The 13,858-nt window shown below is 36.0% G+C and overlaps 1 protein-coding gene across 1 annotated transcript in view; it reads left to right on the top strand.

Annotated features, from left to right (window-relative positions):
- LOC149844615 (Polynucleotidyl transferase, ribonuclease H fold protein with HRDC domain-containing protein) overlaps window positions 1–13,858 on the top strand; it is a 76,944-nt gene that overhangs the window by 27,317 nt on the left and 35,769 nt on the right. Inside the window, exons 6-10 of the mRNA XM_089994944.1 lie at window positions 8,609–8,726; window positions 11,027–11,217; window positions 11,308–11,346; window positions 12,453–12,955; window positions 13,037–13,535. Coding sequence (XP_089851070.1) covers window positions 8,609–8,726; window positions 11,027–11,217; window positions 11,308–11,346; window positions 12,453–12,955; window positions 13,037–13,535 — 1,350 coding nt within the window. The remainder of the gene's footprint in view (window positions 1–8,608; window positions 8,727–11,026; window positions 11,218–11,307; window positions 11,347–12,452; window positions 12,956–13,036; window positions 13,536–13,858) is intronic.

The raw sequence follows: 13,858 nt of genomic DNA, 5'->3' as shown, positions 1-13,858 counted from the left end.
TAATATCCCCCTTTTCAATGATTATAATTTTTGGTTCGGGTTTCCTTTAATATGGGCTTCCATATTACCGGCCCAAACATGATAATTGAACCACTAAGTTTAAACCCAAGGGAGAAGTGAGAGTCATTTTCGCCCATTAGAGAGGATAGAAGTTGAAAAATAACACGTACCTCAAATGATTTTCAAGTCTTTCTTGACAAAAGAGGCTTCTAAAATATTGCTCGAAGAAGATGATCCACTTCAAATTCCAATAGCTTGAAGGCACGTTTTTTGAGGCACTAAAAAATGAAGAAATGTACAATCCTCCTTCTTCAACGAGGCTCTAATACCACGTGAAAGTATCTTCAACAAGATACTAAGATCAAGACCTTAATATTCTTGATAACAAATATGTGCACACATGCACAATAAGAACACTTGTGCACAAAAACACAAATCAATCTCACAAAAGCACTAAAAGAATAAAAGGCTTTATTGAATGCTTGGACTTTGACCCAAAGCCATGAAAATACACAAGGAGAGAGCCCCTTTAAATAGAGGAAGTGCAGGCCTTGGAGGGGCTCCACTTCTAGTCGTTGGAGTCCCTCCAATGGTCACAAATGTGACCGTTGGAAGGGGCCCAACGACTAGATGGTGGGCCCCTCCATGGTACACACTACCTTTTACAAAAAAGAATAAAAATAAAATGAAAAGAAAAAGAAAAATAATTACAAAACATATTAAAAAAGAATATGTTGTAAAAGACTAAATTACCCCTACGACTAATCAATAGGAAAATATATATTATATATATATATAATAAGTAAATACATATATATAATATATGTATATGTATTACCTTATATATATAAAATATATATATTAGATTACATGGTTGATTACATAATTTAACAGAAACATCACCAAGTAATGGTGATATGATTGATAAAAATCTCCACGTTTATAACCGGCGTGAACAAGAAAGACCTATTAGTGCTTTGGATTTTTTTTTAAATTTAGTGAATGTTCGAAAGAAACCCCTCTTAGGCGATCTACTAGAGAATTCATTCCACCAAATAGGTTTGTGTCATATAAATCACTTACACCTAACTATAGGGCTTGTCTCATAACTTTACACTCATATCATGAACCAATCCATTATAATCAAGCAAAAAATGTTCCACATTGGATTGAAGCTAAGTCACATGGACTCGACTAAAAGGTCGACACACTTGCGTTGACCGTTCCCGACACGGGTCCGGCTTCGGACACGGGGCAGACACAGTCAACTAAGTGTCAGACTCGGTCAACGTACCGGGGCCGAGTCTATCCATATTTTGGGCTCGGTTAACTTTGACCGAGTCTATTTTCATCCATTTTTTAGGGCAAAAAACGTATAAAAGCTAAAAAAAAAATTGATCTTCGATCGTCTTCCTCCTTTGTGTTATATTTTGGTAAGTTTGTGTTGTTACTTCAATAAAATTACTTTTTTAGTTTTGCTTTAAAATTTATAATCTTTTATATGTATATATATATATATATATATATATATATATATATATATATATATATATATATATATATATATATATATATATATAGCCGTATCCCTGTGTCCAAAATTTTTCAAATTGCTTCGCACCCGTGTCGCACTCGTGCCCGTACCCGCACCCATGTGACATAGGATTGAAGCCATAAAAATATAACTAGACCCTCTCAAAAGGGTTAACACTTGGAAAATAGTCGATCTTCCTCCAAACAAAAAACTTATTGGATGCCGGTGGGTTTTTAAAGTTAAGACTAAAGGTGATGGTTCCTTAGAACGATATAAGACAAGATTATTAGTTAAGGGATATTCAGAAGAATATGACATTGACTATGAGGAAACCTTTGCCTTCTTAGCTAGAATGACTAATGTTAGAACATTAATAGCTGTAGCATCAACAAAAAATGGCCTATATATCAATTAGATGTTAAAAATGCCTTTCTTAATTAAAAACTAAATGAAGAAGTTTATATGGATCCTCCGCTGAGATATAATGTTGGATACGGTCAAACTCTTAAACTCTTAAAAGCATTATATGGTGTTAAGCAAGCTCCCAAGGCTTGGTATGATAGATTTTGTAATGTCATGATTAGTCTAGGTTTTCGCTAATGCTACACTGACAATGCTCTCTTTGTTAAAAATGTAGGATTTAGTATTATTGTGCTTTTACTATATGTTGATGATATGATTATTACAGGAAATGATCAAGTTGGTATTTGCTATGTTAAAAATATGTTAAAAGATAACTTTGATACGTCTGACTTAGGATTCCTAAGATATTTCTTAAGTATTGAAGTTGCATACTCTCTAAGAGGTTATATACTTTCGCAAATGAAGCTTGCTGCAGATATATGTTCTAAATCTGGGATTTTAGATGACAAGAGGGTGAAGACTTCTCAAGAGATCAATGCTAAATTAAGGCTGGAGGATGGTTCTCTCACATATCTTAATGTAATAACCATAAATTTTAATCATTTATTTAGGAATGTTATATATAAATTTCATAACATTGTGATTTGGGTCTGGGATCCAAGTCTCGGATCTGGGACCCATAAAGGGATCTTTACGTATATATTTATCTCGTATAAACTTATATGTACATATATAAGTGCAAAAATTTTAATTAATCAAATTATTCAAGTGATAGCTATTTATATAAGGCATAAATGAGCTTGGGATCCACATTCCGAATCCAAGACCCAGATAGGATCCTTATGGATATAGGTAAAATACCATATATATATATAAATGATGAAATATATATAAATATATATATATATATATATATATATATATAAATGATGAAATATATATATATATATATATATATATATATATATATATATATATATATATATATATATATATATATTATACATGTGTTTTCATGGGATCCACGATTGGACCCATTCCTATCCAATCCGTGGATCCATACCGAGTGGGAGGCGCAGGTCCAGAACCGCAACTGGGTTTGGATCCCGAGTCACAGACCCAGACTCGGGCTGCGCCTTATAAAGCAAGAAAACAAAGAATCGTGCCTAGGGAACGATTCTTGCAGATATCGAAGGGGAGGAGGGGGCGGTTACAGAAGGTGTAACCGACCCCGCGTTTCTCGGAGAAGAGGAGAGGGGGGTTCACTGTGATAAAAGGGGGGTGGAGAGGGTTTCGCCTTCTTCACTCGACCCTTTTTTTCTCCCTCTCTCGTGCGATCCCTGCTTTGCAGCAGCCGACGACGCCGGTTGGTCCAGATCCATCTTCGGCAACCCTTTTCGAGCAGCAACATCAGTCGTTGGCTACCACCTCTTCCTTCTCGTTCTCCCTCCCGATCGCCCCTACACGACAACGCTGACGAGGCTTAGCGGACCCTTCTCTCGCAACAGTTGTCTCCGATCGTCGGAAAACCAACAAGAAAAAGGTACGGTTCTTCTTTGGAGTCTGGGTGAGGAATCGAAGATGGGTTCGATTCCGTGTATGGATTCGAGATGAGAAACCCAGGGGGCTCCGCGTGGTTGGTAGGAGTGCTGTGATTTTTTTTTCTTGTTGGGTGTGTCACGTGATTAAGCTTGTGAGATGGATTACGGTAAAGCCCTATTGGGAAAGGGGGAAGGGGTTTCAGCTGCTATGAATTCTTGTTTTTCAAAAAAAAAAAATATATATATTCGGAGGTTTCGGTTTGCCGCGAACCCCCAAAATTTTTGCATTGTTGTGAAACTCGGGGTGGTAACCACGATGCTTGGCGCATGCTGTAACGCCCCAAAATTTTAACCCAGATTTTTGTAGATTTTTTTTAATAACAACGGAAAGAATAATCAATATAGGGTTAAGTATTTCGGAACATTACATTTGAGAGGAAACTCAACACATGTATTTCATTATGATATGAATATTTAAATTACCATAAACCCAAGGAATCACTGGAACAGTAAATCAGCAAGCACGATTCAATGCCTCATCCCGCAACCGCTCATAAGTCTACTCGTTTACCTGAAAATGGTAAAAATTATAGGAATTAGACTACCACGTCTAAGCAGGAATTCTGTACTGATAGTGCAAGTATATCGTGAATCGAGTGTGTGGTATGAGTGTCATGGTTGATCTTTAGTATATATCAAGACAGATAATCACTATATAGCAAAGATCTAAATTCTTGTACATGACCAGGTAAGCAGTTATGTAACTATAACAACTATGCTACATTAATATGCAAGTGAACAGTTATTTAGCAATAACAAATGTGCGACATTGATAAGCAGGTGAGGTATGCCACAATCAATGTAATAACATATATACTTTCAGATAACAATTTAATTACCTCATATCTGAAAAGAAGTGTATTCTCCTGTTACGGGTCACGGGTCTCGAGATCCAGACCCGTGATCATTAACGTGTCATTAATGGCACTATGTGTAATTTACCTTCCTGTAATAAGGGTACTTTTGTACCCTAGTCTTATATTTTGTATGTTATTATAAATGAGATCATACAGCAGCCGACCCTAAGCATTGGGGGTTATCGTTTTTTTCATTTTCTGCTCTCTCTCTCTCTCTCTCTCTCTCTCTTTCCCTGTCTCTCAGCTCTCACGAGTGGATTAAAACCTAACATGGTATCAAAGCCACGTTACAGCTGAAGCTGGAATCGATCTAAAAAGGTACGTCTGAAAGATCCCTTTCTCGATATTTTTTTTTCTCCTAAGTCAAGAAAAATACTTTTGTTTTCCCCAATCTCGTCTGCACCTCTTTTCTGGTTTACCCAAGTTCAATCAGATCACCTCTTTTCTGGTTTCCCCAATCTCGTCTGCACTTGTTTTCCATCTCCTGATATTGATCAGATCTGACGTTAATCAGATCTTAATCAGATCTGATCATTTCTTCTCTTTCTTGTCTGAGTTACCCAGTTGAATATCTCTTTATTTTGTCTTTCATATATTTTGCTAGTTGTCTTTGATCACAGCGTGACCTAATCACGCAATCGGGTTTTATTTTGATTCAGCTACACTGCTTTTCGTTTTATAGTGTGAATTCATATTCACGTTTTTTTTTAGTGTGACTTTCATATCCAATATTAAATCACTTATGAAAATCAGAAATCTGACAGATTTTTAATTTCTGCTTCAAATTCAGCCACTGTCGTCGGCCATTGATCTGAATTAGTTTCTGCAAAAAAAAAAGTTACAGAAACTGTAGACAGACTGTGCTAAACACATTCTTAATACTGTAAACCATGGATTGATTTCCTAGTCAGTCGGTTCTTTCTTCAAGTTTCCTCAGTCAACTCGTGTCTGAAAAATTAAACAATGGTAACTTCTTGACTTGGAAGAGACAAATCATACATTTTATTAGGAGTCAGGATCTTTCTTGACATCTGGATGGATCTATTCCAGTTCCTCCTGAATTAATATCACAAGAAGAAAGGGACAATAAAGGGGAACCTACTACAGTATATGTTAGAAATTCTGAATTTGTGGCTTGGATGAAAAGAGACCAAGCGCTTGTTGCTTATATCACATCTACACTGTCACAAGAGGTACTTGTAGCAATTCCAGATGACTGTACTGCCATGCAACTTTAGAACAAACTTGTTTAGACATACTCACAGGTTTCTCAGGCCAGGATTATGTTTCTTAAAAGAAAATTTCAAATGTTAAGAAAGGATTCCATGACCATCATGGAATACTTGAACAAAATGAAGGTTATCATAGATCAACTTGCAGTTGTTGGAAGTACAATAACTGATAAAGATTTGGTATAATAAACTCTCAGTGGATTGGGACACGACTGTCATATGATTGTTACTTCTGCAAATTGTGATAATCTGCACTCACTCAAATTAGCACATGAAATCTTATCCATGTTCTTTGTCTCACCTGGTTTCTTTAGAAGTAGCTGTGTTCAGAATTTCGGTTTTGACACCCTACTTTATTGGATTTTCGCAGGAACAGGTGATCAGTGAAGTCGACAGTTGTTGGGAGGCATGAGAGTCACACTTGGGTCTTGACAGCTTCACGAGTGAATAGAGTTGTTCTTTCGTTTTGTCTTTCAGATCTATTTTAGCTTTTCAGTTCTTTGGCTACTTCCCATTGAATAAACATTGTCTCTGAAGTTGATTCTTAATTCTTCAATAAACAATTTGATTTGGTTCTTATGGATGATGATTGTAAGTTAGTTTGTGGTGTTTGAGCTATTCAGTTGGAATTGAAACTGTGAGGACCCCGGGTCTCTGGGAAGCTTTCTGTACTTTAAAAAAAAATTCCGCAATTTCAAAGGGTATGAGTTGTGATCGTTACACTTACCATTACCGGACCAAACATTGTACATGCTGTTCACTCTGCTAGCCAGTTTCAGCATGCTTCTACAACTGTGCATATGAGTGTCGTTTTATGGATTGTCAGATATATAAAAAATACCATCACTTAAGAGTTATTTCTATCCTCAATCTTTTTCTTAAATTTACTTGCTTATACTGATGTAGATTGGGGAGGTAACCCTAATGATAGAATCTTAACTACTGGTCTTTGTATATTTTTAGGAGATTCTTTAATTGCCTAGAGATTCAAGAAGAAACAGAAAATCTCACTATCCTCTACTGAAGCTGAATACAGGACTATGACAACTACGACAATGGAACTTGTATGGATACGAAATCTTTTCAAAGATATGAGTGTAGACATCTTTAGACCTTTGGAATTGTGTTGCGACAACAAAAGTACCATTTATATCGCCAACAATCACACATTCTATGAGCGCACCAAGCACATAAAGATTGACTGCCACTATGTTCATGATGAATATCTGAGAGGGACAGTCACCCTGCCTTATGTCACGTCTGAATATCAACTGGCGGTCTTCTTCATTAAAGCCCTTCTTGCTCCCCGTTTTATTTTCTTACTTGACAAACTTTTGGTCATCTCCCCGTAAAGTTTGAGGGGGGTGTTAAAATATATGTACTCACATTATATATATATATATGAAATACCCAATAGGGGTATTTTTGTCTTTTTACATAGTTGTTTTAGAAACAACTATTTCTTGTCAAATACCTTTTTTAATTTGTCATTTATCATTTTCTATTTTTTTTCTTTTTAGCTACCATTAGGGGTCCCACATAATGACGTTGGGACCCTAACGGTCATATTTATGACCGTTGGGGGCCCCCCATATATGACCGTTGGGGGCTCCCAATGGCTCTCCTTTTTGGCCCTTCCTCACTTGTATAAATAAGGGTCTTTGCCCTTGTATTCTTCAATCTCTTGAGCTACGTTTCAATACGAGCATTATTATTTTTTAGTTGTTGCCTTCATTAAGGCTTGTTTGTATTTGTCCCATGGTGGACTTCTCTCTTATCTCTCTCTCTTGTACTTGTCCTTGTAGGATATTGTGAATGCATTAAGCATTCTTTATATTTTCGCATACTTTATTACAATATATATATATATATATATATATATATATATATATATATATATATATATATATATATATATATATATATATATATATATATTGGATGTAAACTGAAATACCCATCAGGGGTATTTCAGTTTTTTCCTTTGCTGTAATGGACACAGTCTAGTCGGGACTGCACTGTCTTTTTATCTTTTTTATTTTACTGTTTTTTTGGTTTTAGCCAAAGGACTGTTGGGGCAGTCCAACTAGCTGTTGGACTGCTCCCAACGGTCATAAATATGACCTTTGGAGGCAGTCCAACAACTAGCTGGACTGCCTCCCATGACCTCTCATTTTGTCCCTTCCTCTCTCTTTTGTGCTTATATATAGGGGACTTCCCCTTTGTAATGCTAATGCTTTTCCTAAGCATTCTACATTAATAAATGATTATTTTTTATGTCTTTTGTGTTCTTTTGCATGTGTTCATTAATGTCTCTTGTAATCTTGTGTTTTTGCCATTGATTGGATTGTGTGTTGTCCCTTTGAGGACTTGTGCTTGTGTACATTTAGGCTGTTTGTAGCCATTGTATGCACTTTTTGTATTTTTGCTTTCCGCTTGTTTCATTGCACATGTCATTGTTTTGCTTGAGATTGCATTATTTATGCAGGCATTCATATATTCAGTGAGATTGTTCTCTTTCCTGTGGCATTCTGACTTTAGTATTGTAAGAGCTTCTATTGGTTTTTCATCTCATAATAATCATTGGATATGTCAGATTTCTTTTGATACCTGACAAAAAAGTGCTAGTGGTAGATACTCTGCTGTGTTGCTGAAGAATTGAGGCATATTCCTATGTTGTAGCATTTAGGAGACAGGATTTATGGCCAATAAAAAAAAAGGAATGAACTTTATGGAAAAACAGTTTGACTTACAGCAGTATATATGAAGTGTAAACTGAATATAACCATGTGCATGCATGCTGGGATGCATGTCTGTGTGTGTGCGTTTATGTGTCTGTGATGCTTTTGGAAGTTCCCAGATGTATTAGTTTTCTGCATAGATTCTGTTCATGTGAGCTCAAATCTTTTACTGTTTTCATTTTTCCAATAGTTGGTGATAAAATATTTGATGTCATATATATTTAGCGAACGCGTAATTACGTGTAAGTCTGTAAGTGTAAGATTACTTCACCTTTTACAGCGTGCAGATTGGCGGCTGCGTCCTCTGCCAGAAGAGATGGTGCAATATGCTTGTGATGATGCACATTATCTCTTATACATTGCAGACTGTCTCATTAAGGAGCTCAGACAACAACCCATCAGTATGCACTTTGCTATGACTAGTATTGAGTCTGATTAGTAATTGACTGCATAGTTTTGGGGAAAATATGTAAAATGAACACATTATTTTGATATTGGTGTAACACGTGAGTTATATTAGCCTCATGGAATGTGTAAGAGTATTGCTTATGGCTAAATTGTGAATTAAAATCCTGATACTTCATTGATAATTCAACACAATGTGGGCAGAAAGGGCGTATACCCCTGGCCTTATTTTTACTCTCTGCAAAGTAGTCCCCTATCTCTTCATTAATGTCAAAGGTATTTATTCGTGAGTTAATATTATTGAATGTTTTGGCTCCTAATCAAATAAAGAAAAATATTTAATCACTGGCTATTTGTGATGAATATTGTTGACTGACCTAATATATTAAGTTGTATTCGTCAGTTGTGCTATACATAAAAGTGCAGACACACATGTATGTGTATTCATATGTACAAACACAGTTGTTGTGTGTGCATGTATGGGGGTCTAATTCCTGCAGCATTCCGTTGGAAAAATCAACTGAAAATGGATTGTCCAAGAATCTAGTCTGCCAAGTATTAGACCTGGTCTGATCAGATTTCCAATGGTCACCAAGTTTGCAATGAAAAAATGTGTTTCTTCACATTTGATTTCATTTTGTAGAATCATGGTAGCTTAATAGGCTGTTAATCTCAAGTCTATTTGGGTTTTTTCCAAAATAAACTTTTACCTACCTGGTACTACTTTTACATGCCTTCTCATTTATTTTGGAGTTTTCCCTTGGATTATTAAAAAAATAGTCTATTTGGGAACCAAAACATCTATTTGCTGCTATCAAGATGCTAATACTTAATGCTTTATCAATTTCCTTTTTATTTGGTCAAAGATCCATATCTTTGGACATATATTTGTTTTATGCACTGAAAAAACAGAGAATAAGTAATACTGTCTATCGATTTGGACATAAAAGCATTTACCTTTGAAGATTCTGGGTAAGATTCAACTTTTTTGATGATTTTATCATTTGTTTATTTGCTGTGTCACCTATCTCTCTTTAGTTATATAGTTCTTGATGGTACTGCTGGTTCTGAACAGCGGCTGTAATGGGATTATGATATTGAATGGTTTGTTCAACTCAATTTTCTGGAATTATTCTCCAATTCAAATCTTTATTTTCATTCCAGGTCTGCTCTTGTTCTTTTTCCAATTCTGTCCAAGAAAATAAAATTTCCCTTAGCTTTAACTGGGTGGTGAACCCACGTGGGTCCCTTAGGATCCTATGTTGCGCTTAATAGGACTTGACCCAATTAATTTAATCAATTTATATAACTGGTGCACATGCTCATAATGAATTAGTGATACATATCTTCACTAGGAAATATAAATGGGACATCTTTTGGTGCCTCCAACACCAGAATCCTTCTCTCGCATCTCTCCCCATCATTTTGTTACTGTTTTTATAAAGTCTATCTATCTCACATGCACAAAATAATTGAACTAATAGTTTGAAGAAGATTTTTTGTAAAATTTTCAGTTAGAATAGTATGAAAAAATATTTACAAACTAGTTTACTAGTCATTTATCCTAATAGACTAAAGTTGAATCACTTTTAAGTTAGTGGACCTTTTTCTCTGGAAAAAAAGGAACAAGAAGAAAAGTTATAATCATTCATAGCCTGGTTATCCTTAATTGCAATTTTGCTTTAGAACTTTGTCAAAAGTTCTAAAATGCATAGTCAGTCAGGCCAAATTTACTCCTTTCGCTTTGAACAAACTGCCAACTGCTGGCCACTTATTTTGGTCATCAGGCACATCTAATTATGTTCCTTGCACTCACCCGTAATCATAAGTTCACAAACATACTTCAAATTCTCTCTTACCCAGCACTGAAAATGGTTGGTCCAAATTAATCCAAAGTCGAAACTTGGGAGTACAAGTTGGAACTCAATGTAGAGGCTTAGACACTGGTAGCAAATTCATGTAGAGCTCATTTGGTAAGGATCCTTGCCTTTGACCACCTAAGCAGACGGCATAGCAGTGATAGCACACATGCATCTATCCACATGACAACCATAGCATACACTACATTTCCACTGGATTCCAATGGGTTACAAAGCTACACTTTCAAACACTCCAAGACTATAGTCAAAAGGCATACAAGTCCATGTAATCTTACTGAAAATGTACAATGGTGTTGGATGATTGTATGAGAGTCATCATATTCGTTGTTTATGGAAATTATATTATTCTATGCATCAATTATTAGTTTTGTATGCAAATTCTCTGGTGTTGGACATTATTATTAGTCTTTAGCATAATAATTTATATTACATGGTTGTGGTTCTAGGTTCTTTTGATGAGGCTAGTCGACGTTCAAACATGATTTGTTTGCAACTTTATACCAAAGATCTTGAAGCTTCTCGAGGAGACTCTGCAGCTGCATCTATTTTATGGCGTTTTGCTGGTGAGGGGCAAAGCATCTCGATGAAAAATCATAAGGCTGAGGTTGGATACCTCCAATCCTTTTTTTTGTGTTCTTTATTGTTGATTTTCTGAAGTTCCTAATTTTTTCTCTTATGTATGTAAAATTTGCAGCAACTTGTGCGACAGCTTTGCAAGTGGAGAGATTTAATGGTTTGCCATTTCCAGCCTACCTATGCAATACTTTGTTTATTCTTCCTTTCTATTATATGGAAGAAAATATATGGACAAGGAGTATCCATTTTTGCCTCTTTGACCACATATGAAAATTTCAAGTATTTTCCTGGTAGAGGCCTATGTATAGTGGTGGCAAGTTGAATGAATAAAGTGGTCTTTGCTGAAAGAGTGCTAGAATGGTGATTAATCAGAAATCTGTTATTTGTTGCGATATGCATTTTTTGAGCTATATAGTTTGGGAAAAGGATGGGCAATTTTGGTATTGATACGTAGGTTAAGGCTGAACAAATTAGGTACGGCTGGAAAAGGGAAAAATATGGTCAACATGATGCAGGAGTCTCAAGTGGGTTTCTCCTCAAGTAGCTACTTGCACCGAATGACACAAACATGTGAACAAATGCATATTTCATAATGTCAAAATCATAGTTTCACAGTTATATGCATAACTTAGTGAACAGGCTACAACCATTACAACCATATAGTGTATGCAAGCAAATGAAAATAAATTAATAGGCATTATCTTGTTAGTGATGCCATTGACTTTATCGGATATCCATAATGGATAAATGCCAATTATCTTTTAAGATTGTGAATTCTGTTTTCATTATGATACTCTTTTGTTGTACTGCTAAGTCCAAGTGTGTTGTTTAGAGATTACAATAGTTTCTGGGGAAGTAGAAACTCACTGCTTGGTGTTTTTCGCTAAGTCTGGCAAAGTGGTGTTTAGGATTACATTATTTTTGGGGGGATAGAAATTTGCTTGGTGTTTTGACATGTGGTAGCTAACTAATTTTTTTTAATGATATGATTGTCAACAATTTTATGTTAACCAAATCACTTATACACTGTGTTCCATTACAGTAATTAAATTTCTGATGCGTTGGATGACCTGCCATTGTCAAAAACATCTTATAAAACATGGAAAGAGCCTTGTCACTTACCGAGCAGTTTTACTATATGGTGTGGGAAATTGCTCTTTTGGATGCCATTTTACATGGAAAGGCCATTTTCTTCATGATTCTCTAGGATTGTGTGGATTAGTATCCCATCTGATGCATGAGGAATTCTTGGTACTGTTGCAGGCTCGCATGCATGACGAAAGCTTAAGATGTGTCCTGTCAGACCAATCCATATGGGCCCTTGCAACCAAAGTTCCAAAGACAGAGGAAGATATTTATCACACCGTAATCCACGCCGATTCTAAAATAGATGCATCTGACACTTGTGCTTCCTTGCCTTCTCCATCACCTATTTTCTGCTGCCATTTGAAAGATGTATATCATCTCATTCGAGAAGACATCAGCAACTTAGATAATGTTTTCCAAAAAATCCTTGCACGATATTCCAGGGAAAGACAAGGGCTTCTGTTAGCAGCTTATGAAAATGCATTGCCAGACAAGTTTGGCTTAATGAACAAACCATTTTGTCAAAAGAATGGGAGGAAGCTTAAACAAGAGAAGCGGAAGGCTTCACGTGAGCTGTTTGTCCAGAAGTTCTCTTGCAGAGCTCCAGTTTACCACAATTGTAGAATTTATGCAAGTGATGGCCGATTGCTTTGTTATTGTGATAAAAAAAAGCTTGAATGGTATCTACTGTCACCATCCATTTTCTATACTTCATTTGCTAATATGGTATCTTCATATATGCTTTTAATTCTTCCCTCCAGGTATCTACATAGAGATTTGGCAAGGCTTATTGAAGATGATCCTCCAGCAATAATGCTTCTGTTTGAACCAAAAGGCCGTCCAGAAGATGAAGACAATGTCTTCTATATTCAAAGCAAGAAAAATATGTGCGTCGGATGTGGTGAAAGGAATCACTATTTGCGTTATCGAATAATACCATCATGCTATCGAGTGCACTTCCCTGAACATTTGAAGAGTCATCGCTCCCATGACATTGTCCTACTTTGTGTGGATTGTCATGAAGTTGCCCACGCTGCTGCAGAAAAATATAAGAAGCAAATTGCAGCAGAATTTGATGTTCCTCTGTTTGTACAGAAGATCCAAGATTCAGGAGATGAGCATAGTATATTGGAAAATGCTGAGGTTGAAGGGAAGTTTAAAGGGAAAGGTGTTTCTCCTTTGCAATTGCGAACAGCAGCCATGGCTCTTTTACGACATGGTTCAAGGATGCCAGCAAGACGGCGTGAAGAGCTCACATTGGTAAGGAGTGAATGCTCCAAGTTGAACATTTTGCCTATCAGACTGTTGGTTATTTTGTTCTATTCAGCAATCTGATGTTACTGAATAGGAGGATCTGACCATTGAAAATATCTATATGTATGTATGTATGTATGTATGTATGTATGTATGTATGTATGTATGTATGTATGTATGTATCCTCTCCTCTCAGCAATCTGATGTTGCTAAATTTGAGGAAATGACCATTGAATTTGTTTTGTATGTTCATTTCAGTAGAAATGGGTTTAAAGATGCTGATAGAGTTCGAGAAACACATCAAACAATTAGACGTGTTTAAGAAAAAT

Source organism: Nuphar pumila, chromosome 2, assembly GCF_984573655.1.
Source record: "Nuphar pumila chromosome 2, dmNupPumi1.hap1.1, whole genome shotgun sequence".
Classification (NCBI taxonomy): Eukaryota; Viridiplantae; Streptophyta; class Magnoliopsida; order Nymphaeales; family Nymphaeaceae; genus Nuphar; species Nuphar pumila.
Note: the sequence above shows the minus strand (reverse complement) of the source record. Positions and strands in the feature narration are given on the sequence as shown.